We start from the raw sequence: 24225 nt of genomic DNA, 5'->3' as shown, positions 1-24225 counted from the left end.
TCCCTCCATCCCAGTTAAATTGGGTCAAAACTTTGGGGCACATTAAGAAATACTCCCTCCGTCCCGCACTACTCGCACGTATTTCCTTTTTGGGCGTCCCAAGTTACTTGCACTCTTTCCATTTTTAGTAAAAATTTTCACCTATAGCCGTCATTTTTGACTTTCCTATACACTCATTCCTTAATCTCCGTGCCGAAAAGGAAATGAGCGAGTAGCTCGGGACGGAGGGAGTAGTATTGAATGGATTAAATAAAAATAAAATAAAATAAGAGAGAGGAAAAAAGTAGAAGAGATAAGAGAGAGTAAAGTGGGAGATGAAATAAAGTAAGAATGATTAGCTGTTTCTCTTTTTTGTCAAAAAAATGAAATGACTCAACTTTGTTGGGACATCCAAAAAAGGAATACAGACTTAGTTGGAAAGGAGGGAGTACTAAAATCGTTAAAAGATTATAATTTTTAACGAGAATTGTCATTTTTATTTGAAACAATTGTCATTTTTACTTTTAATAAAAATTTCAATCCTAATTACATGAAACTGTCACTTTATATTTAGAACAACAATTGTAGCTTTTTCTTCAAAATAATTACTAATATCTTTTTTATCCCTAACAACGACCAAATAGCTTATGATGAATAGTTGGTGTTACTTAATTGATTAGCGACTAATATCGACAAAAAAATAATGTCTACTAAGCTCAAACTATTAAACTATATATATAACGTCTAATCTCCGGATCACATAATGTCTATTCATATTTCATGACTGTCACACGTTTCTATTTTTTTATTTTTTATATACTATTAGAAATAAATTGATGAGAATATTGTTCGTGATAAGACTATGATGAAAGACACCTTACAAAAAAGAACCAAATTTGTAATTAGTAAACTTTCACCAATGCTATACAAATATTGACCAAATAATGTACTGTAGCCGAACAGTAACTTAGGTTTGCTTGATGGTAATATCAACTCAAATTTTACCAATTTATACAATGTAAGGGAAAAATGGATTGTTTTGAAAGGGATGGAAAGAAGAGTACACTCTCAAGAAGTCCTTCTCAGACAGAGGCACTTTCTAGATTTAAATATAGAAACCGACAACTTTACTATGATTTCAGTACTTGAAACTGTTATCAGCATCCTCCACTGAGAAACCCTCTCTTGCTACATCTCCATCTTTCCACGTCCGATTTAATCCAATCCTCAACTATAAGGGTTTCCAATTTCCATATCTTTGTCGATAAAATCCAATGTAACATCTTGCTTTTCTAATCCCACCAAAAAAGAACAATGTTCACTGATGGAGTACGTACTAAACAAGCCAGCACAAAGCCCAAGAAAGAGTATCAGTTCGGCATGACCAAAGAGTTCGGCTAAGAGTTCGGTTCGGCACAACCAAAGAGTTCGGCCTCAGCCTACAGCTCGGTAAAAGCCAACCAATCAAGCTCTGCCCTCAGGTCGGCATCAAGCTCTACTCTCAGATCGGCAAAAGCTGCTCGGCAATACCGAACTGGGAGACACGATCTATCTAGTGGTGGACCCATGCAGCCTCCACGACATCCACGACATCCACGACATAATTACTGATGATGTAAGCCACCGCCTAGTTAGTGGCCATGCAGGATCTCATGACCTCCGTGACCTCCACGACTTAAGGTGGTGATGCAAGCCACGATCTCAGTTCAATATATAAATAGAACTTAGATCTGGTAGAAGAAGGTTAACTTCTGTAAAGCTCTCTAGAGAGAAAATAGCAAGTCTGTATTGTTAGCTGTAGAAAACAGATCAAGCAATACAACTCTGCCCTCTTTTCTTCCCGTGGACGTAGATTTACCTCAGTAAATCGAACCACGTAAATCTCTGTGTCGTAATTTATGTTTACGTGCATTAATCACCATCGAAAATTCGCCGATTCATCACTGGCGCCGTCTGTGGGAAACAGAGAACAAAATTTGTGATAAAGCGAATTTTTGACCCTTTTCCACCCCAAAAAATGCATACCAGATCACATAACACTCATAATACCGTTCGTGATAACCGTGAGGAAGCTAGTCCAGCTCGCAGGTCTGAAAAACGGCCTCGGGAGACATCTACCTCCGGTTCTCACGAAGAAGGAGCAAGCCACTCCAGGAGTCATCGCACCGAGTCTTCCCAGCAGCCCAATTTAAATGAAGCTGTCAAGCTGTTCTTGGCCGAGAAGCAGGAGGAGTTCTTAACCTTCCTGCAGAAGAGCCAACAGCCGGAGAAGACAACGGCGGATTCTCCCTCCTCATCCAGACATGAAAGTCACTACCGCAGTAGTGACGTGTCTTCCAGGAGAAAGAATCCTCAACCTCAACATGCTCCTGCTCCTCCTCGGTACCGGAACCACAGGAGAACTCCATCTCCTCCGTACCGAAGAGATGTCGGGTTCGCCATGTACGGAGCATTAAAGACTCCGTTCTCGGACGACATCACCCGAACTCCTTTGCCGCGGAATTACCGGACACCATCAATGACTTATGACGGGCTAGAGGATCCTCATGACTTCTTGGGACGCTATCAATATAATATGGCGAACCAGGGTCTCAATGAGGTCCATATGTGCAAACTGTTCCCCGAGCTGCTCATCGGGAACGCCAGAAGGTGGTTCGACAGCCTTCCTCAAGGCAGCATTAGATCCTACCGAGATCTAATGGATGCTTTCTACAGGAGGTTCTTTCAGAAAGCAGAAGCCCGGATCACTTCGGCTCAGCTGCTTTCTATACGTCAAGGTCGCGACGAAAAGATCAGCGACTTCCTGACGAGATTCCATAAAGAATGCCTACAAGTAGATAATCTCAATGATCTACTTGTCATTTCGGCATTCCAAAATGGAATCCTGCCCGGAGCTCTCTACAGAAAGCTCGTGGAGTGCGGTCCGCAAACAGCTCAAGAAATGTGGGACATTGCGGACCAGTTTTCCCGTGCGGATGAGGCAGACCGTCGAAAACGGTCTTTAGACAGCTCATCCCGAGGAGACGAAAAGAAGCCCGATCATAGCGATCAGAGGCTTCCTCGCCGAACTCCTTTTGAAAGAATTCAAAGGGCACCAGTACAAGGCAGATTGGGACCACGTCTCAACCCCGAGAAGCCGCCCGCTCAGTTCGTACCGCTGAACAAGTCAAGAGCGGAAATTTTCGAACTACATTCCGATATGTTCGAAAGACCAAAGCGGATGACGAAATCAGCCGCGCGGCGACCTCAGGATCAATATTGCTCCTTCCATCACACCCACGGTCATGATACCGAGGAGTGCCGAGATTTGGCTGCAGGTATTGATGTTCTTGTGAAAACAGGAACGTTAAAAAAATACCAAAGCAAGCAGCCGAAAAAGAACAAAAAGCAGAGAGGCGCGAACTGCAATCCTCAGGATCCGAAAAGGCATGAGGATCCTGAAGACGACGACGAGCCGCAATATGATGGAGTAATCCTGACTATTGATGCTCTCCCTGCCGGGAAGACTAAGTCGTCCCTAAAAGCAGAACGCAGAGGTTCCAATCAAGAGGAACCAACACATAAAAGGCTGAAGAAAGACGAAGTGATTACATTTTCAGATGCCGATCCCGTCCCAGCCATCTCTCCTCACCAAGACGCTATTGTCATTCAAGCCGGGGTGGCAAACAAACTGGTCCACAGAGTATTTGTGGATACAGGAGCGTCAGTCAGCATTCTTTTTAAAGAATGTTTCGATAAAATGGAAGTGGATCCAGCTCGGCTCAGTCCGGCTCCACTTCCTCTGAAAAGTTTCGCCCAGGAGGACACCCGCCCTGAAGGTATTATCAGCCTTCCGATCACGGTGGGAAAAGCGCCTACAAGCTCCAATACGATGATCGAGTTCTTTGTGGTGAAAGCTCGGTCTCCGTACAACGTCATCCTGGGGAGGGACTGGCTCAACACAGTTCGGGCCGTTTGCTCTACTTATCACCTCACCATCAAGATCCCCACTAAAGGTGGGATAGCGGTCATCCGAGGTGATCAAAAGAGAGCAAAAGAATGTCTGCAGATTGCGCTTAAAAGTGCCGAGCAATCAGTTCGGCACCATCAAGCATAGCAATCACAGCAACCGGAGTCGGAGGCAAGCGAGATGACCGAAGTCACTTCAGAGCCGAACTCAATGACCGTTCAGTTATACGAAGATGATCCATCCAGAACGGTCAACGTCGGCTTCGCAGGAACGCCTCTACTCCGGGAAAAGACCATTCAGCTCCTCAAGGAGTACAAAGATGTCTTTGCATGGTCTCCGTTGGACATGACCGGAGTGCCCCCCGAGGTAATCACTCATCGGTTAAATATTGATCCTTCAATCCGGCCAGTAAAACAGAAGCAAAGACTCTTTGCGGCAGAAAGAAGCCAAGTCATCCATGACGAAGTCCGCCAATTACTAAAAGCGGATGTACTATTCGAGGTGAAATATCCTTCTTGGGTGGCCAATCCTGTGATGATCAAGAAGAAAGAAGGAGGATGGCGGATGTGCATAGATTTTACCGATCTAAACAAGCACTGTCCTAAAGATTGCTATCCCCTTCCGAATATAGATAAAAAAGTAGAAGCTTTGATCGGCTTCGAAATTTTCTGTTTTCTTGATTTATACAAAGGATATCACCAAGTGTTGATGGATGACAGTGATGCTCCGAAAACAGCTTTCATTACCGATTTCGGCATTTTCGCTTATAAAAAGATGCCATTCGGTTTAAAGAATGCCGGAGCCACTTATCAAAGGATGGTAGACAAGCTTTTTCGGCACCTAATCGGAAAGCAGGTTGAAGTGTATGTCGACGACATAGTTGTCAAAAGTAAAAGCACTTCGGAGTACGAAGACAACCTCAAGTCCACTCTCAACGTGCTCAAGAAAGCCAACCTCAAACTTAATCCCCAAAAGTGTACCTTTTTGGTAGATTCGGGAAAGTTTCTGGGTTGTTGGGTTTCAAAGGACGGACTCAAGGCCAATCCCTCAAAAGTTCAAGTCATTCAGAACATGGCGATGCCGAAGTCCATACATGACGTGCAAAGGCTAACCGGATGTCTAGCCGCACTGAATCGATTCCTTTCCCAAGCAGCCGAAAAGCAACTGCCGTTCTTCAAGGTGTTGAAAAAGGCACCAAAGTTCGAGTGGGGAGCCGAGCAGAAAAAGGCCTTTGACGAGCTCAAAAGTTATCTAGCCGAGCTTCCTATTCTCTCTGCTCCAACCGAAGCCGAAGTAATATTCTTATACTTAGCGGCATCAGATCAAACCATCAGCGCGGTGCTTGTACGAGAAGAAGGCCTAAAGCAGTTTCCCATCTACTTTACAAGCCGAGCATTAAGAGGTCCAGAAACAAGGTATCAACCTCTGGAAAAAATTGCTCTGGCGTTAGTAAATGCAGCAAGGAGACTGCGGCCATACTTCTATGCTCACAAGGTATGCGTCTTAACCGATCTGCCTCTTCGGCAAGTTTTGACCAAGCCAGAAGCATCAGGCAGAATCGCCAAATGGGCCATAGAGCTGGGAGAACACTCAATCGAGTACCTACCTCGGAAAGCCATCAAGGGACAAGCCTTGGCAGATTTTCTTGCAGAGGCCAAGTTCGATCAAGCAATCCCTGTCATTGCCGAACAGAAAAAGTCTGCCAATGCCGAACTAGCACAGCCCTTGGAATCCGAAGTAGAGCCGCCAGACTGCTGGAGCGGATTCGTAGATGGAGCTTCAAACAAGATGGGAAGTGGAGCTGGTATTTTACTCGTCGCTCCCGACGGACACGAGGTAACCTACTCACTTCGGTTCCTATTCCCCACTACTAATAATGAAGCCGAGTACGAAGCCCTCCTTGCCGGACTTCAGTTAGCGCAAAGTCTGCTCGTCAAATCTCTCAAAGTCCATTGTGATTCACAAGTCATAGTAAATCACATGTTGGGTACCAGTGAAGCCCGTGACGAGAGAATGAAGAAGTATTTGGACAAAGCGCAAAGCATCAGCCGAAGTTTCTCCTATTTTCGGATAATCCGCGTTCCCAGAGCGGAAAATAGCCGAGCAGATACCTTAAGTAAGTTGGCCTCAGATCCGAGCTCAAAGGCGGAAGAATTAATGCATCGAAGCATTGATGAAGCCGAGGTACATTCAATATCCAGCTCGCCGAACTGGATGACGCCGATCTTGCAGTATCTGGATCAAGGACAATTGCCCGAAGATAAGAGAGAAGCTCGGAAGATCACGTGCCGAGCACTTCGGTACGAACTTCATGAAGGAGTCCTCTTTAGAAAGTCTTACCTCCAGCCGTTATTGCGGTGCGTAGGACCAGAAGAGACGGACTACATCCTCAGAGAAGTTCATGAAGGATCGTGCGGCAGCCACATCGGAGCTAGAGCTTTAGCTAAAAAAGTTCTAAGATGGGGATATTATTGGCCAACCTTGGTACAAGAAGCAGTGCAGCTCGTCAAGACATGCCCGAAGTGCCAAATCCATGCAAATATCCCAAGGATGCCGCAGACCGATCTATCCACTATGCAAAGCCCTTGGCCTTTCATGCAATGGGGCATAGACATAGTGGGACCACTTCCTCAAGCTCCTCGGCAAATGAAATTCCTAATCGTTGCCGTGGACTACTTTACAAAGTGGGTGGAAGCTGAACCATTAGCTACGATAACAAGCTCGAAGGCATTGGATTTCGTCTGGAAGAACATAGTGTGCCGATTTGGCATACCCCACATCCTCATCTCGGATAACGGGACTCAGTTCACCGACAAGACGTTCAAGAATTGGTGCCAAGAGCTGAATATTCAACAGCGGTTCACTTCGGTCTCTCATCCACAAGCAAACGGACAAACGGAGGTAACAAATCGTATCCTGGTGAAAGGGTTAAAAGCTCGGTTAGAACAAGCCAAAGGACAATGGGTAGAAAATCTCCCTCAAGTCCTATGGTCCTACCGAACTACACCCACAACCTCCAGCGGTGAAACTCCGTACAGTCTGGTGTACGGCACTGAAGCCGTGATTCCGGTTGAGATCGGCGTACCCAGTCCACGAACTCTACATTTCTCCTCAGAAATGAATGATGACGGATTGCGAGCCGAATTAGATCTGGCCGAAGAAAGAAGAGAATTGGCGTGCATAAAAGCAGCCAAGTACAAGGAGCAAGTAGCCCGGTATTACAACCAAAGGGTGAAGAAGCTGCAATTTCAAGTGGGAGATCTCGTCTTGAGAAACAACGAAGTAAGCCGAGCAGAAAAGCTGGGCAAGCTCGAACCCACATGGGAAGGTCCGTATCGGGTGTCAGAAGTCCTCGGCAAAGGGTCTTACAAATTGGCTCACATGTCAGGAGAACAGGTACCCCGAACATGGCACATTTCCAACCTCAAGAAGTTCCATTTGTAAGAGACAGTCCGGTCAGTCAGTCAGTCTTATGTGCTTTCCTTGTTTTTTTATTTGCTCTCTTTGCTCTCTTTGCCTATGTGCGTTTTTGTTTGTCTTACGTGCGTTGTGTCTATCTATGTGAGTGTCGTCTCTTACAAATGTAACTGAGGTATCTTGTTCTTCGAAGGCTGATCCCCTTCTTAGAACATATACAAGCCCACGATTGTGCGTCAAAGCTTCTAAAGAGGATACAAGACCACAATTCAGCTTAAACAAGCAGTTCGTCTGAAACGAGCTGCAACAAGCCCACGATTGTGCGTCAAAGCTTCTAAAGAGGATACAAGACCACAATTCAGCTTAAACAAGCACTTCGTCTGAAACGAACTGCAACAAAAGTCTGATTCTCGCGATAAAACTTGCCTGAATTACGACTAGGGAAAGTCCGATCCACGCGATAAAACTCGCCGAATTAGGACAAGGGAAAGTCCGATCCCCAAATTAGGACAAGGGAAAGTCCGATCCCGAAATTAGGACAAGGGAAAGTTCGATCCCGGCGACAAAAATCGCCAAATTAGAACACAGACCGACAAGCCAAAGACGAGTCCGGTCAAAGATGTTTATTTCATCAGACCAAAGACGAGTCCGGTCAAAGATGTTTATTTCATCAGACCAAAGACGAGTCCGGTCAAAGATGTTTATTTCATCAGGCCAAAGACGAGTCCGGTCAAAGATGTTTATTTCATCAAGACCAAGGACCAAGTCTGGTCAAAGAAGAGTTCACTTCATAAGATCAAAGACAAACATCAACTTACCCCGTACCTTTATCCAGAATGCCGAAGTGATTCACTTCGCTTTTCGGGGGGGGTAGTGATGGAGTACGTACTAAACAAGCCAGCACAAAGCCCAAGAAAGAGTATCAGTTCGGCATGACCAAAGAGTTCGGCTAAGAGTTCGGTTCGGCACAACCAAAGAGTTCGGCCTCAGCCTACAGCTCGGTAAAAGCCAACCAATCAAGCTCTGCCCTCAGGTCGGCATCAAGCTCTACTCTCAGATCGGCAAAAGCTGCTCGGCAATACCGAACTGGGAGACACGATCTATCTAGTGGTGGACCCATGCAGCCTCCACGACATCCACGACATCCACGACATAATTACTGATGATGTAAGCCACCGCCTAGTTAGTGGCCATGCAGGATCTCATGACCTCCGTGACCTCCACGACTTAAGGTGGTGATGCAAGCCACGATCTCAGTTCAATATATAAATAGAACTTAGATCTGGTAGAAGAAGGTTAACTTCTGTAAAGCTCTCTAGAGAGAAAATAGCAAGTCTGTATTGTTAGCTGTAGAAAACAGATCAAGCAATACAACTCTGCCCTCTTTTCTTCCCGTGGACGTAGATTTACCTCAGTAAATCGAACCACGTAAATCTCTGTGTCGTAATTTATGTTTACGTGCATTAATCACCATCGAAAATTCGCCGATTCATCATTCACCAAGAATAATGCATACAATTACCCATACCCCTCCAATCCTCGTACCTCCACCGCCTCCCTTGTCGGCCTCAATGGCAACGACTTCTTGCTCCACCACCATCACCACGACATGCTCTTGGCCACCAATCAAGAGCTCTACGGCCTCAACAGCGACCCCTCGGCCACGGCCGCGGCCAAGGCCTGGAAGAAGGACCGCCACAGCAAAATCGACACGGCCCAAGGGCCGAGGGATCGGAGGGTTCGCCTCTCCATCGGAGTGGCTAGAAAGTTCTTCGACCTTCAAGAAAATCTAGGTTTCGACAAGCCGAGCAAAACCCTTGATTGGCTCCTCACCAAGTCCAAGACTGCCATCGAAGATCTCGAGGAGATGAGGGAGAGAGTCGCCGCGGCAGCAGCCGCCGGCTCCTCGGAATGCGAGGTTGATTCCGGCGAGAATTTGAAAGTGTCATCAAACAAACTGAAAGCGGCTTCTTCGACCAAGGAGTCGAGGGACAAGGCGAGGGCGAGAGCGAGGGAGAGGACGAGAGAGAAGATGTGCATCAAGAAGCTAAACGAGACCAGAAACATCAATATTAATGGCGACTTCAACTTCATCAACAAGATAGCTTCCAGCAGCAGCGGCAACATCAATATCGGATTCCATTATCACCCAACCTACGAAGTCGGAGCAGCAAATCATCAAGACCTAATTCAAGAATCCATTGTGATCAATAGGAAAGTGAAGAATCCGATGGGATTTCAGCAGAATTTGATCATCTCTAGCTCCAACTACGGCGTTCCGGTGCCTTACAACGCCGCCGCCGCCGCTGAGAATTGGGACAGCATCTGTGCCATTTTGGATCAGCACAAGTTCATTAATAAGTGGGGACAAAAATCAATTTCCAAGAATCATTTTGGAACTCTTTTTTTTTAATTTGTTTTTGAGATTGTGGTTGTTTTTGTTTTGCAGCAATTTAAACTAGGTAAGAAACAAGAAGATAATATTGGGAAGCGACACTAGCAGTTGAGCTCAGGATTGTTGAAGATGTTTTCACCTTGTGGCTTGAGGCATATATGTAATTTCTGCTACCTTATTTTTCTTGAATTTCTCCCATTGATGTAATATGGTTGTCAGGGCTTTATAAAACAATTTAATCTACTATTGGATTAATAAATGTTGTTACCTAGCTCCTTCTTTTGATTACATATATATATGTAGATAGGTTTTATACCTAATGGTCTATAACAAAACATATCTGATAATATATTTCTGAATCTCATGCCCACTTATTTGCAAATACAGTTGAGAAAATTTTCAGGATATTAGAGCAGAAAATGTTTGAATCAAGCTTATTGCTCTTAAAATGAGTATATGTATATGAATGCACATGCTCAATTATAAATATATATAGGTTTATTTAGCTATAGCGTATCCCATTTAAGAAAAAAAGAATTAAAAAAGATGTTTTTAATTAGAAAAAAAAAGTTAGTATGATTGAAGTCCGACACTTTTAAGGGAATCGAAATGTTCAACCAATATTATGAATTAAATTACTTTGCTTTGAAGTGGTATATTGCTTCTAAATAAAATTATTACTGTTTCAACTCACTAAAATCTTTTATAACCAAGCCAAATTTAAATATTCAACCAAGTTTCTGCAGTCATTCATGAATCTGACTACTTTATTTGGAAGGGAGTTACTCCGTTTGCTAAGCCTTCTGTTATTTTGAAATTCATGTTTATTAAGTTTCCACCATAAAATCGTAATTAAATTATGTCCATTTTACCAAATACTGTGACTCTGTGAGAAATGGAGCATTAGTTATATGTAGGGTTGGAACGGTACGGTATACCGCGCCGAAATGGCCATACCGCATACCGTACCGTGCGGTATGACTAAAAACCATACCTTTACCGTACCGCTTTTGTCGGTATACCGCAATTGGGTTGGAACGGTACGGTATACCGCGCCGAAATGGCCATACCGCATACCGTACCGTGCGGTATGACCAAAAACCATACCTTTACCGTACCGCTTTTGTCGGTATACCGAAAAGTCGGTATACCAAAATTTAGATATCGTTACCGTACTGCTTTTGTCGGTATACCGTATCGTGATTTCGGTATACCGCAATATGCGGTATACCGTGATATACCGTGATTTCCGGTGTATACCGCAATTCCGGTATATACCGTATTTGCGGTATACCGTGTTATTTGAGGTATGATGCGGTATACCACGGTATATACAAAATGCATACCTTTACCGTACCTAAAACTGTCGGTACGGTATGATACCGTACCGAAAATTCAGTATTTTCGGTATTTTTTCGGTACGGTAAGTGCAGTATTTCGGTATATTTTCCCAGCCCTAGTTACATGTGAGAATACTTTTTGTGTACTTTAATAAGTTTATTTTGATATGTAGAGGTTTTAACTTGTGAAGGTTGTATGTACTATGTACATACATAATGCTCTTTAGTTTGGTTCTATTTTTAGTGATACGAGTATATAGTTTTGAGTATTTTTAACGCTAAGGCTCGTTTGATAAGAAAGATGGGATATAAGATGATTTGCAAAGTAAGATAAGAAATGCGGCTTCGTGTCAAGATAAGCTCAAATGAGGATTTTTTTCGTTGCTGTTTGGTAGACAAGAAATGAGACAGAAATACTATCCGACCAAATTTGTGAGATACATATCCTTGCATTCAGGGGCGGACGCAGAAATAAAATTAGTAAGGTCTATATTTTTAAAATATAGTTTAAAAATATTTTTTAAGTAATTTATATGATTAATAAGGGCTTTAATATAAATATAGGTATAAATTATGAATACATTATAAAAATTTATAAAAGAAAAATGTTAAAGAAAAAAATTCATTAAGGGCTACAACCCTACCTTTTCTCTATGTGGGTCCGTCCATGCTTGCATTTTGAAGAAAAAAAAACTGTGGGCTTGGATAGCATTAGGGCATAAAAGATAACTCGGGATATGTTAACTATGATACCAAACACTTGAAAATAGTTATATAATTATCTATATCTAGGCATTACCGACATATCAAACATGTCGAAAACCATTGATTTGGAATACGCATTAATTAACATACTACATAATTACATACTACGTATATTTAATTATAAAAAATATGAAAAAATATATTTTAAAAAATAAGCATATTCCTTATTGAAATTGAAATTATATAATAAAATTGTATAGTTATAATGATAAGTATTTTTTGTGTTATCTTTTCATTTTTCTATTATATTTAAATTTAATTCTGATGATGAGTATTTTTATAATAAAAATATGCTCTATTAAGCAATATCTATTCCTTGATTAATACTTCATTCGTCCATAAAAATATGTGCACCTTCCATTTTCGTCTGTTCTACAAAAATATGAGCATTCCATTTTTGTACAGTTATCCCGATTTATTTCTCCTATACATAACTTATTTACAACTTATATATACTATCATTAAACACCACTAATTTAACTACATTTCTCATCTCATCTCTTAATTTATCAATTTTGTCTTAATTTTTGTGCCATATTAACTGTTCATATTTTTTATGGGATGGAGGGAGGGAGTATGGACGGTGATTGATTAGGCTGAAAATTCAATTGCAATGGAATGATTCTGTTATTTTTTGACATTATAAAAATGATAAAATTATATCAAATATGTAAAGTTATACTACTCTTTAAGTAATACTCCCTTCCACTTATAAATATTTGTGTTGTATTTTGGGTTCTCTCAATATAATTTTACTTAGAAAATAAAATCTTCTTAATTTGGGTTTCGAAAACAATGAATCAATCACCTATGATAGAATGAAGGAATAATTATTATTTTTAATTATATTCATCTATAAATAATTACATATACCCATTTCATTACATCACATTGTCTTTCGTTTCGTTTTGTTTCGTTCAACTTCTCTTCTTCTTTTTTTTTATCAAACTCACCATAATGGTTCCAAACAACTTCGATCCAAATTGTCCATTACGTAGTACAATTTCATAATTAGTTTTATTAAACGCACACCAAAATTAAACTATTTGGAATGTTTTATTAATAACTTATGGAGAAATATTTTCTCTGCGTCATATAATTCAATCGAACACTACAATGGAAATTGAATTTTAATAATAAACTTAGTCCCGATCATGCATCAATATCATTACAACAATATTTTGTGGATGTAATATTTCGTACGTGATTGTATTAGAAAAGGAAAAAAAGAATAAATCAAAAAGAGAGTTATGAATTCTCGAACTCAGATCTAAACTCATCGCAGTAACAAATTTGAAAAGATTATTCAAGTGACGTCACATGATATAGAGCTGCTTACGATTAATAAGAGCATCCACAACCGTGCTCTTGCCAGCGGCACGGTTGTGGACCCGGGCGGTACTATTCATGTCTGCTCTCTGGCAAGAGCACAACACCCACAACTGTGCTCTTCCGCAAGGACGAGCACAATTAATATAAAATTCAATTAAACAATAACATTTCCATAATATTAAAATCCATTTAAAAACCATAATAAATATTACAAATTACAAATAAAATTAAAAAATACATAATTAAAATCCTAAAAATTAAAAATTACATAATTAAACTCCTTAAAATTAAAAATTACATAATTAAAATCCTAAAAATTAAAAATTACATAATTAAACTCCTAATAAGACTACGCATCCGGCGGGATCAACCCCAATTGTTTTTGGAGACCTTTTATCATGGTCTCGTGTGTTTCAAGTTGCGTGGGGGTCATAGATGACCTATCGGCCATATTGAGTTGGCTTAAGAGCATCCACAGCGAGTTGTTCGGGGGTGGAGGTGGCACATAGGGAGCGGGAGCGGCTTCGGGAGTGGCTTCGGGGTGAGAATGGAGATGAGAATGGATATTGGAGAATGATGATAAGAGTTGTGTGTTTGATGTGAATTTTTGGGGTGAAATTGAGGGTATTTATAGATGAAAGTGTGTATTTTTGGGGTAAAAAAAATTAAAAAGGTGTAAAAAACGGTTATAAACGGATATATTTTTTTGGGGAAGTGAAATTTTTTTTTTATTTTTTATCGGTTTTTTAATAAAAAACCGATTTTTTTTAAAAAAATATATAAAAATGTTTAAATGCAACGGTCGAGCCGTTGACGAATGGGAGCGCGCCACGTGTGCGTCCGCTGGCACGGACGTGCTCGATACATCGAGCAGCGCCGTGCCAGCGGCGCGTGCGCAGCGGCGGCGGATGACGTCCGTGCCAGCGGCGCGGACGGCGGTGGCGACGGACGCCACCGCTGCGCATGCTCTTAAGTGTATAAAGATAGCTTTATGCCTTTATATAAAGAAGAGAGACTTTTTAGACCATGTTTATCGGCAACCCTCCAACCCAACCCAATCATCCACTTTTTCAATATTTAATTCATTTCTATCTCTTACACATCATCTTCCACATCATTAATATTCATCCAACCCAACCACACATATTTTCATGATTTATCAATGACCACCCAACCACACTATTATATATTTATTTTTATATTATTTTTTAATAATATTATTATTACATGAAATACTTATTATTGTAAATTTATCAAAAAACGTAATAAATGACAAACTAAAAATTATAAAAATAAATAAATAAACTAAAAAATATGAAATTCTACTAAACTAAAAAATATGAAATTCTATTAAATAATAAGGATTATAGGAGGAGAAAAGATGATATTTTTTTGTGTGCAAAACTATAGCAAATTTGGTCTCTATTTATAGAAGAAGAAAAATTATGAATTTTGGTATAAATTTTATAATTTTTAATATAATATATTAAAGATATATTAATTATTAAAAATAATAATATCAGCCAATGAAATTGTGCCATTTGGCACAATCTCATTGGCTGATATTATTAAATGAGAAGAGAGACCGAAGGTCGGTTTGAGGAGAGAAGGAGACTTGGGTCGAGGAGAGAGGGAGAATATGTATTGCATTTATTTTATTTTTTTAATTAAGTTTCTAACGTGGAGGTCGACTCAAAGCAGCGATAAACATGGTCTTAGGTCCACGAACTTTGTCAAAGTATCATTTTAAGTTCGTGAACTTTGAAAATATCATTTTAGGTCCGTCAACTACAAGATAATATCATTTGAGGTATTTTAAACTTTTTCCGGATGAAAATGCCCTTAAGACATTCAAAGGTCAATTTGGACAATTTTTTCGCCACTCATCTTGCATCAGAGACCTAGAGTCCAACAATTTTTAAAGACAAATTTTTATATTTAAATTCAATTTGGATGTTAATTGTTCTCCATTCTGAAATTCAAATAAATAATACTCCGAATGACAATCCAAATTAATAGATATTTAATTTCAAAACAAATAAACTAAATATAATTCACAATTCACCTATAGTAAGTTCTTAAAATGCAGTTTAGATTGAAAAAATAAAATAAAGTATCAAGTCTCAATTCAGTATCCCTAAATAATTGGTCATCTAATAATTGAAAAATTAACACATATTTTTTACGTCAAATTGTAATTATATTTAAATTCAATTTGGATGGTAATTAAATTAAATAGTAGTAAAAGAAATTGTTGGACTCTAGGTCTTTGACGTAAGATGAGTGACGAAATAATTGTCCAAATTGCCCTTTGAAGGCCTTAAGGGCATTTTCGTCCAGAAAAAGTTTAAAATACCGCAAATGATATTAACTTGTAGTTGACGGACCTAAAATGATATTTTTAAAATTCACGGACCTAAAATGATACTTTGGCAAAGTTCGTAGACCTAAAAAGATGTTTCCAGAATTAGTAATGAAGTTTCAGAGTTTCATTCACACATTTTTCGTACTTTCTTCTTTTTATTATTTGTACAAATTTGTCTGAAAATTTTAAAATAATAAAATACCAAAGCATAGAATAGGGCAAAACGTAGGCCCTCGGGAAGAAAGCAAGAAGCATGGATAATCATCTTCATCAAGTGTTTCGAAAACAAATGACGAATGGAAATTATGTCCACCAAATGTCACTAAGTTCGAACCAAACCTTGTACTATAATGAAATATTTTTTACATTTATAGTTATTGTTAGTTTTAAATGGTGTAGCTAAAAGTTTCGTTTTGCAAATGGGATGGTATCCGTGGGTCTATTTCGTTTGGAACTCTAGGATATTATATTTGGGAAAAATTAAGTGGAGTAGCTTTGTGTATATTTTTCTTTGTTACTAAATCCGTCTCACAATAAAAGTTACAATTTGTTATTTCGTATGATACAGAAGGCAGTCTTGGATTATTCACATGTATTGAAATGCATCATGGTGTTGGAATAAAAGAAAATAAATTTAATATTTGAGTAAAAGTATCTGAATAATCTTGATGTTATATAGTATTCTCAGGAATTGTGTATAGAAAATCTAAATAATTTGTAATAGAATTATCTAGATACAGACTTGTCACGATATAGATATTATGTAATAAAATATTCAGATTTTTATATCTACAAATCTAGATAAATATAATATAAAAGAATAGAGTAGAAAATTATAGAAAGAATGCTTATATATATATAGAGGTGTCTTAGTATCATTTTGCTTAAGTTGAAAAGTGAAATGTATCTTAGTTTGAGAAAATTACCAAATCTCCCAAATGGATCACATTGTCCTCTCCGCCAAACTATAGTTATCCTTCCACATATCTCTTGTACTCGACATGGTGCCATATTTCACGACAATGGCTATATAGGTGGGAAACTGAATTATGTCAATAAGTTATGTAATGATAATCGATCCACATCGTCGATTATAAGAAGAACAATCACAAAAAATATGAAATAACAAATGAACCAACAATTGTTTGTCGTTTGGCAAGTGTTTACATCCACTGGAGATATAGATTGGATGTTTTATTGATCAAATCACCAAGATAGCTATAATATCCATTCTTATAATTCTCTTTATGTCAACTTTAGTCTTTTATCTTAAATCTGGACTTAAAATCATGCTGATTTCATCCATAAGCACCCAAGATGTCATCCACATATAATAAGAGATATACTACTTGCTTCTCATTTCTTTTTTTCATGCATACACACATATCATACTTTGATCTCTCAAACTCAATATTCAACATATAATCATCAAATTGTTTGTTCCACTGTCTGCTTAATTGTTTTAGCCCGTATATACTCCTCTTTAATAAAAGGTTTGATGAATCCCTAAGATTGCCCTATGAATATCTTTTCTTCAATATCTCCAAGTAAGAAATCAGTTCACATCTAATTGTTGAAGCTCTCAATATTTTGAGCTACATTGTAGTCTATCTGTAGTCTTTGGGTGTATCCTTTAGCTAACAACATGACTTTGTATTGTATTTTGTTATTCTGAGGTGCCTCTACCTTCTTTTTATAAATCCTTTTGCATTACTAAAATCCATGTGTTATTTTTTCAATAGTGAGTTAATATCCTCTTGCATGACCTTGATCCACTTATCTCCTTCTCTAATTTTAATACTAACATCTTTGTAACTCCCCAACTCAATATGTTCAATTTCTTCAGCTGCAAAGAGAGCATAATACACACATATACACACCAAAAACCACATTGCACACCTACACAACACAACACATTGAAGAACATGTCTATCATGGTATTTATGATTGTTGATTGTATTTTTATAACCATCAGGAGTGCTAGTTCCCTGAACTGCATCTAATTTGTAGGAGAGTTTGCTAAAATAAATTTCAATTATTAAGTCCATGAGTTATGCCTAATTTAGTAGGATTTGCTAAAAAAACGTAGTTTCAAATTATGTGATTAATTGATTTTTGCATTTGTTATTACAACTGTTATTCATAGACGGACGTAAATTTTTTTATCCCTAAAATATCCACTCCACTTTCAAAAATACTCTCTCCGTTCTACCATAAGTGCTAGAAATTTTTTGGACACGAATTTTAAGAAAATGATACTTATTGAGTTAAGTGGAGAGAATACAGTATAAAAGAGGAAAATATAGGAGAGATAAATAAATAATAAAATAAGAGAGAATAAAGTTAGAAAGATAAAAGTGTTGCTTTTTGCTAAAAAAAATCAATCATTTATGGTGGGACAACCCAAAATAGAAATTTATTTACTTATAATTGGACTGAGGGAGTATAAATTAAATGAAATAGAGTCTTTTTTGTTAGTTTGGTGAAAGAGTGAGCAATGAAAATTGAGTCAACGTCCTTCTCTTTTTTTGGTAATTACCAAGGATATCCATCGACGGGCTCAGTGACTATTCCCTGCTCTATCAACGTTCTTCTCTTTTGTAAAATGGATATCAATCCTTGCTTTAGTTGTTCGAGAAGTAAACTATTACTATTATCGCGACATACTTAAGTAAAATAGTTACTCCCTCCATTCCACGTTAATAGAGTCACGCTTTTTTGGGACGTTCTTGTTGGGTTACCGCAACGGAAGACATGGAAATCAAATAGGTCCTTACGGATCTATTCAGGTGACTATGTGATTAAATCTAATTTTTATGCAATTAATCTAGATCTATAGAAAACACATCAAAACACATGCAAACAACAATTTGATGTAGATTCGATTATTACCTCTCGATCCATTGAAGGATTGGCGTTGCTAGCTGCACCTCCCGGTGATCCTTGATTTATAGACCACGAGTCTTCTGCTAGTTGCACCTCCTGGTGATCCTTGATTTATCGACCACGAGTCTTCCATTCTATTCTCACGTCCTTGATTATTCATCCGTGTGGGCGGATCTCGAAGATTCAATAATAGTGAGATACGATCTAGGAAGTCCAACACAAAACACGAGATTGTCTTGTCATAATCCTATAAATTAGGATAGAACAAGAATAAAATAAGAACTCTATTCTCCCTCGTGCAAAGGCATGAAAACCGAGGCAAAGAGGAAGAGAGAGAACGCCGGCGATGGCGGCTAGGGTTAGGGTTGTTGTGAATTGTGTATTGTGTGTTCTAGGGTTTCCCATCTCTCTAGGGTTTCCCATCTCTCTCACTATTTATAAGAAGACTTGTTGGGCTAGAATGGAAATCCATGGAGTGAATTAGATGTTGGGCTCACTCATTTGATAAATATCTAATTAAATCAATTAACCCATGATTTAATATATTATCTAACGGAATATTATTTTGTTCCACTAAAGACTAGTATTGGACTCCCATCTAAATCACTAAATTACGAATAACTTGGGTTCCATTTTATTTTATAATATTTCTCACACTTAAGATTATCTTCATCCATCAATTTAATTCTTTGTCTGCTATGTGACTTGAATTAAATTAATTCTCCAAAGAGTTTTTCTAGTTTGAAAATTTATTTATTATTCATGGAATAAAATTCCAACTGCGCAGATTTCTGAATAATAAATTCTTTTTTCAAACACCTCTTGGAGATGAAATCATACCACACTGGGCACGTGAACTCTATTTTCATGTGTCTCACTTATATATTAGTTTTAAATGAAATGTGAGTTGGATTAAATTAGTGGAACGTGGGGCCTCTTTACCATTTATAGTAATTATGAACCGGGACTCTTATTCGCAGACGGACCAAAATGGAAAAGCGGGACTCCTATTCGCGGACGGCGGGAGTATTTCTCTGTGCCGAATAGAAATGCATCTATTAACATGGAACATAGATAGTACATGTTTAGCATAAACCTCAAAATTTTATAGGTGGATCTTGTTGTTGGGAACCAAGTTAATGTATATTTCCATGGGTGCAGAAATTGTATAAATAGTAAAATAAAGTTAATTTTAATACTCCATCCGTTCATAAAAAATAGTCTCATTCGTGGATGACACGGGTTTTAGAGCACTCACAATGGAAGGGCCCTCCCTTAGAGCCCTTCCATTCCACATCAGCATTTGACCAAAGGTATATCTCCCTGTAATGAAAGGGCCCTCCCATTCCATTTCATTTGACCTAAGGGCATATCTTCTGCTGCGGTAATCCCAACAGAGAAGAGACGCCAACATCGGGCATCAAAGAAGATGGAGGAGCGACTACAGATCCGTCGAGAAAGCCTTGGAGATCAAAGCACTCGGCCATATGCAGCACCTGACGATGCCAAATAAGATAGGTGGTGGAATCGAGCTTCACCGGAGTCATATTGATCATAGTATTGATAAGTAGAGGGTCTGGAGTTTGTGCTGCCATGGCGAGTGGGGAGAGAGACTGAAGGAGACAAGTTCAGCCGGTCGGAGGGGTCGAGTCCGATCAGGAAGGAGAGTATGACAGCGGAAGAATAGGGTTTAGAGGATCAGGATGACTGATACCATGTGAGAATTGATATGGGAATCACCGTGAATTGGTGATTGGAGAAACTTGTATTAATAGGTGTAAAATACATGATTAAAGGGAAACAATTATAGAAAAGATCAAATCAAATACTAATTACACTAATTAGTGATTAATCAACTATTTTCCTTATTAGAGAGAGTTTCCATTTATAGAAATGAGATTATTTTTTTGGACATCCCAAAATGGCAAAATAAGTATTTTTTTATGTACATCCCAAAATGATAAATGAGAATTTCCATTTTTGAATTCTCTAATGTAAGTGATACTTACGACAGATTTTAGGAAAATAATCTTGTTTTTAGTAAGCTTAAATATAATTAGGGCTTGGACTCGAAAACAACACTAAAAATCCACCTAATAAGCCCATTTGGCTACAAAGGCCCACCAATTTTTTTTATGTTCTTGTAGAATCTCTTTGGGCCTTTGATGACCGCAGTCCTACGGTCAATATTATACTCCCTCCGTCCCGCACTACTCGCACTTATTTCCTTTTTGGGCGTCCCAAGTTACTTGCACTCTTTCCATTATTAGTAAAAATTTTCACCTACAGCCATCATTTTTTACTTTCCTATACACTCATTCCTTAATCTCCGTGCCGAAAAGGAAATGAGCGAGTAGCCCGGGACGCAGGGAGTATTTTCTTGCGCTGAAAGATAACCTAAATTCTTTTTCTTTTTCTTTTTCTTTTTCTTTTTTTTTAATATTTCATATTTTCTCCTCCGCTGCCATTTTCCTCTTTCTTGAGCAAACAAATAGCAGAACTGCAGAACGAAAAAATTCACAAACTACAACAATAATAATGGATCCTGCGAAGACGATACCATTGGAAGGCCGCACCGATGATTTGCTGCGATTCGGGATCCACGGCGTCAAGAGCGATATCATCGAACCACATCCTCTTCAGTCTGCCCGTCGCTCTGTAATGTTTCAACAATTTACAAACACTCTCTCTCTCTCTGTCTCTTGATTTGTGACTTTGTTGTTGAATTTATGTTTGGTATTGAACAGGCGAAGCAAACGCAAGATGAGATGAAGAAGAAAATCCTGTCCAATACTTACGGAGCAGCATTTCCGATGAAGATGGAGATGGATCGTCAGATTCTCTCCAAGTTTGTGCTTCTCTAGCTCCCTACTCTTTCTCTCACTGCACACTTGTTCTCTCTCTCTCTCTCTCTCCCTCTCTTAATTTTGCTTGTATTGTGTAGGGAGCTTTAGGGGCTAGGGTTTTTAGTTTGGCGGAAAATTGGTTTTTAATTTCGTAGCTTTTATACGTTTGAATCTAGTAATGTCAAAGTTTCTTTCCATACTAAATTTCAAGTGATGTCTTCTTTCAAATGGTAACTTGTTTGATTCTGCTATAATGTTTCCGTTCATTTGTTCCTGGTCCTTTTCTTTTGCTAAAATGTCTGAAAGTTGCAATATTCTGAATAAATGGTATGCAGAAGTGGGTTCTCTAATAGTATTTCTATGAATGGGCTTCTTATGATACTATTTGTTTGAAGACTGCTGAAAAGAGTTAGTCATGACTGTCATAAACAGATAAACTGATTTCATGATTATTTATTTTTGGTCTTCAGCTAGTTATATGTGCTACTGAAGTTTCTATTTCGTCTATTATGCACCTGCCTTTGTAAATAGAATTCGCTGAGTATATCTTCTTTCATATATATGGATTCATGGAATGTGGTAATGTAGAGCTGATTGACAAGCAATGATAATAACCTATAATGAAGCTGGTGATATTGCTACCATATGCGAGCTGTAACATTAGGTTGAAAGTTGGAAGAAATATGATTTGTACTTAATGTGCTTTATTTTGTTTTAGTGAGTGATATTGTTTCTTGACATGACTTATGATGCCTTGTCTCCTTTGTCCCAAATAATATGCTACTCCATTCGTCCCACAAGAATATGCACTCTTTCTTTTTTAGTCCGTCCCACAAGAATATGCTCTTTTTAATTTTGGAAACTCTTTTATACTCTAATGAAGTGGGACCCATTCTTCACTAACAATACTTTATTTACTTTTTCTCTCTACCTCTCTCTTACTTTACCAATTTTGCATTAAACCTCTTGTCGAAGCCAAAGTACATATTCTTTAGGAACGGAGGGAGTATGACATAAAGATTCTTGTGTTTGTTCTTGTACCATTTCATTTTCATTGGTATCGAGACACGCAATATCAAGTTCTTTATGTTCTTTTCCTTTATGGGAAATTTTGTGTACGTTTGTTTCCTTTTATAATAGTGATGTAGAAACCTGTTCCATGTGTTGAATCTTGCAAGATGATAGTTTGAATTTATAAATCTTGTCTGTGAGTGCACAATGTACCTCATATGATGCTATATAGATCTCTCGGGATGTTATTGTTACACTTTAGCCGTACACAAATTATCTGGAATGTATTATAATGCAATCAATTTTTGCTTTACAGATTTCAAAGGCCTCCTGGTGCAGTACCTTCATCATTTGTAGGTCTAGAGGCCTTCACTGGAACAATGGAAGAGTTTGGTTTTGAAGATTATCTTAATGGTAAGGAATTGCTGAGAGAGATTTCTATTCAAAATTTCAAATTTCTGAACCTTTCCCATTTTACTTTTCATCAATTTGACATTGGGTGTCAAGGACTATGAATAGACAAAGTAATACCTTAGATCTTATAGCATTATTTGAAAACCTTAAAACAATAAAAACTTGCTGCTGGGACCATTTCAGTTGACAACTAGCGATGAAAGGCATTATAGTGAACCGTATTGTTTGAATATAGTAACCAATATATGAAGTCCTAAACTATAAGGTTAAAGTTCTGAGTTTGAAGTTCATTCTCTTCAATAGCATGTCAACACCTATTGCTGAAGTTATGCATGTTGTATTTTTGCTGTGTCCTGCTGTATCTGTGTTTCAATCCATACATTTACTTATACCTTGCAGTTTAAGTAGGAAACAGATTTCTGAACTGTCAGTCGAGTCTTGAGATATATTATGGTTTAATTGTTCATGATGCTACCTGAAAAATGTTTGTGTTATGGTTCTGATTGTCTTTCCGGATCCTTGCTCAATTTTTATGTGTCGTTTCAGATCCCAGGGAATCTGAATCATACCGTCCAGTTGACATGCATCATGGTATGGAAGTTCGTCTTGGTCTGTCTAAAGGACCACCATGCCCCAGTTTCATGTGAAGTACCAATCAAATCGATTTCAGGGCCTTTTACCAGGTGTATTGATTCTAACATATACTTTGTCCCCTTAAAAAGGCTCAAAATAGGCTCTCGAGTCATCGTGCTTTTATACCTGGAGCTTGCTTTCTTTATGACTTAATTTCCTACTGTCGGAATTCGTCATTGGCTAAGTATCATATGTTCTTTCCAGTTTTGTTTGCTGCTTTTCTTGTGAATATGTATGTGTATGCTAAATCAAGTGCAAACCCGAACATCCTTCTTCTGGGGCAAATGCCCATTCTCACCTCTTCTCACCCTCCTATATTTATGAAACAATATACACACTAAATGCCCCCTTTGTTAAATTTCAAAATCACTCTATATATAATTTTGCCCTACCCATTATTATTTCCTGGCTACCCTGTATGTAGTGTTTTTACTTTTCTTGGCTGGCTGTGGTTGAATTCGAGATCAGCTTTGGCCTTTGGGGTAATCAAATTCACTCCTCACTGCTTCAAACCTCTCAGCTTGGCCCCATCTAGAAGAAGCGACAGAATAGTAAGAAATGAGACTCCATATGTAAAAGAAATTGACTTAGATACCCTCCATCACGGCCGAACGAATAAATTTATTTTATTAGAGGCTAAAATTCAATTTAAAAAATAATAATTATCCTATGTTTTAATGTAATGATAGGAGCTTTTGCACAACTATTAACACCAAATACTACAAATTGGTGAAAATATACAAATAAAAAATAAATATTTTGATTGACTAGGGGCCTAAGTCCCATATTGGGGCTATGTAAGACCATCCACAACGCGTCTCGCGCCGGGCTCGCGTCTCGTCTCGGAGAGACGAGACCCCCGCGAGACGCATTGCAGCGCCCATCTCGTCTCT

At 38.6% G+C, this 24225-nt stretch overlaps 2 protein-coding genes across 2 annotated transcripts; both read left to right on the top strand.

Moving 5' to 3' along the window:
- Positions 1-8795: 8795 nt before the first annotated feature.
- LOC121803850 (transcription factor DICHOTOMA-like) lies at positions 8796-9807 on the top strand. Its single transcript, XM_042203439.1, has 2 exons — positions 8796-9694; positions 9795-9807. Exons 1-2 carry the CDS (start codon positions 8796-8798, stop codon positions 9805-9807), a joined length of 912 nt encoding a protein of 303 aa, XP_042059373.1.
- An 11083-nt stretch (positions 9808-20890) lies between these two features.
- On the top strand, positions 20891-23535 carry LOC121802163 (cyclin-B1-2-like). The gene is made up of 4 exons (XM_042201749.1): positions 20891-21086; positions 21176-21276; positions 22602-22699; positions 23246-23535. Exons 1-4 carry the CDS (start codon positions 20967-20969, stop codon positions 23344-23346), a joined length of 420 nt encoding a protein of 139 aa, XP_042057683.1. The 5' UTR covers positions 20891-20966; the 3' UTR covers positions 23347-23535.
- The last annotated feature ends 690 nt before the right edge of the window (positions 23536-24225 follow it).

The sequence above is a fragment of the Salvia splendens genome, chromosome 5 (assembly GCF_004379255.2).
Source record: "Salvia splendens isolate huo1 chromosome 5, SspV2, whole genome shotgun sequence".
Taxonomy (NCBI): Eukaryota; Viridiplantae; Streptophyta; class Magnoliopsida; order Lamiales; family Lamiaceae; genus Salvia; species Salvia splendens.
This window is presented reverse-complemented; position numbering and strand designations above follow the sequence as displayed.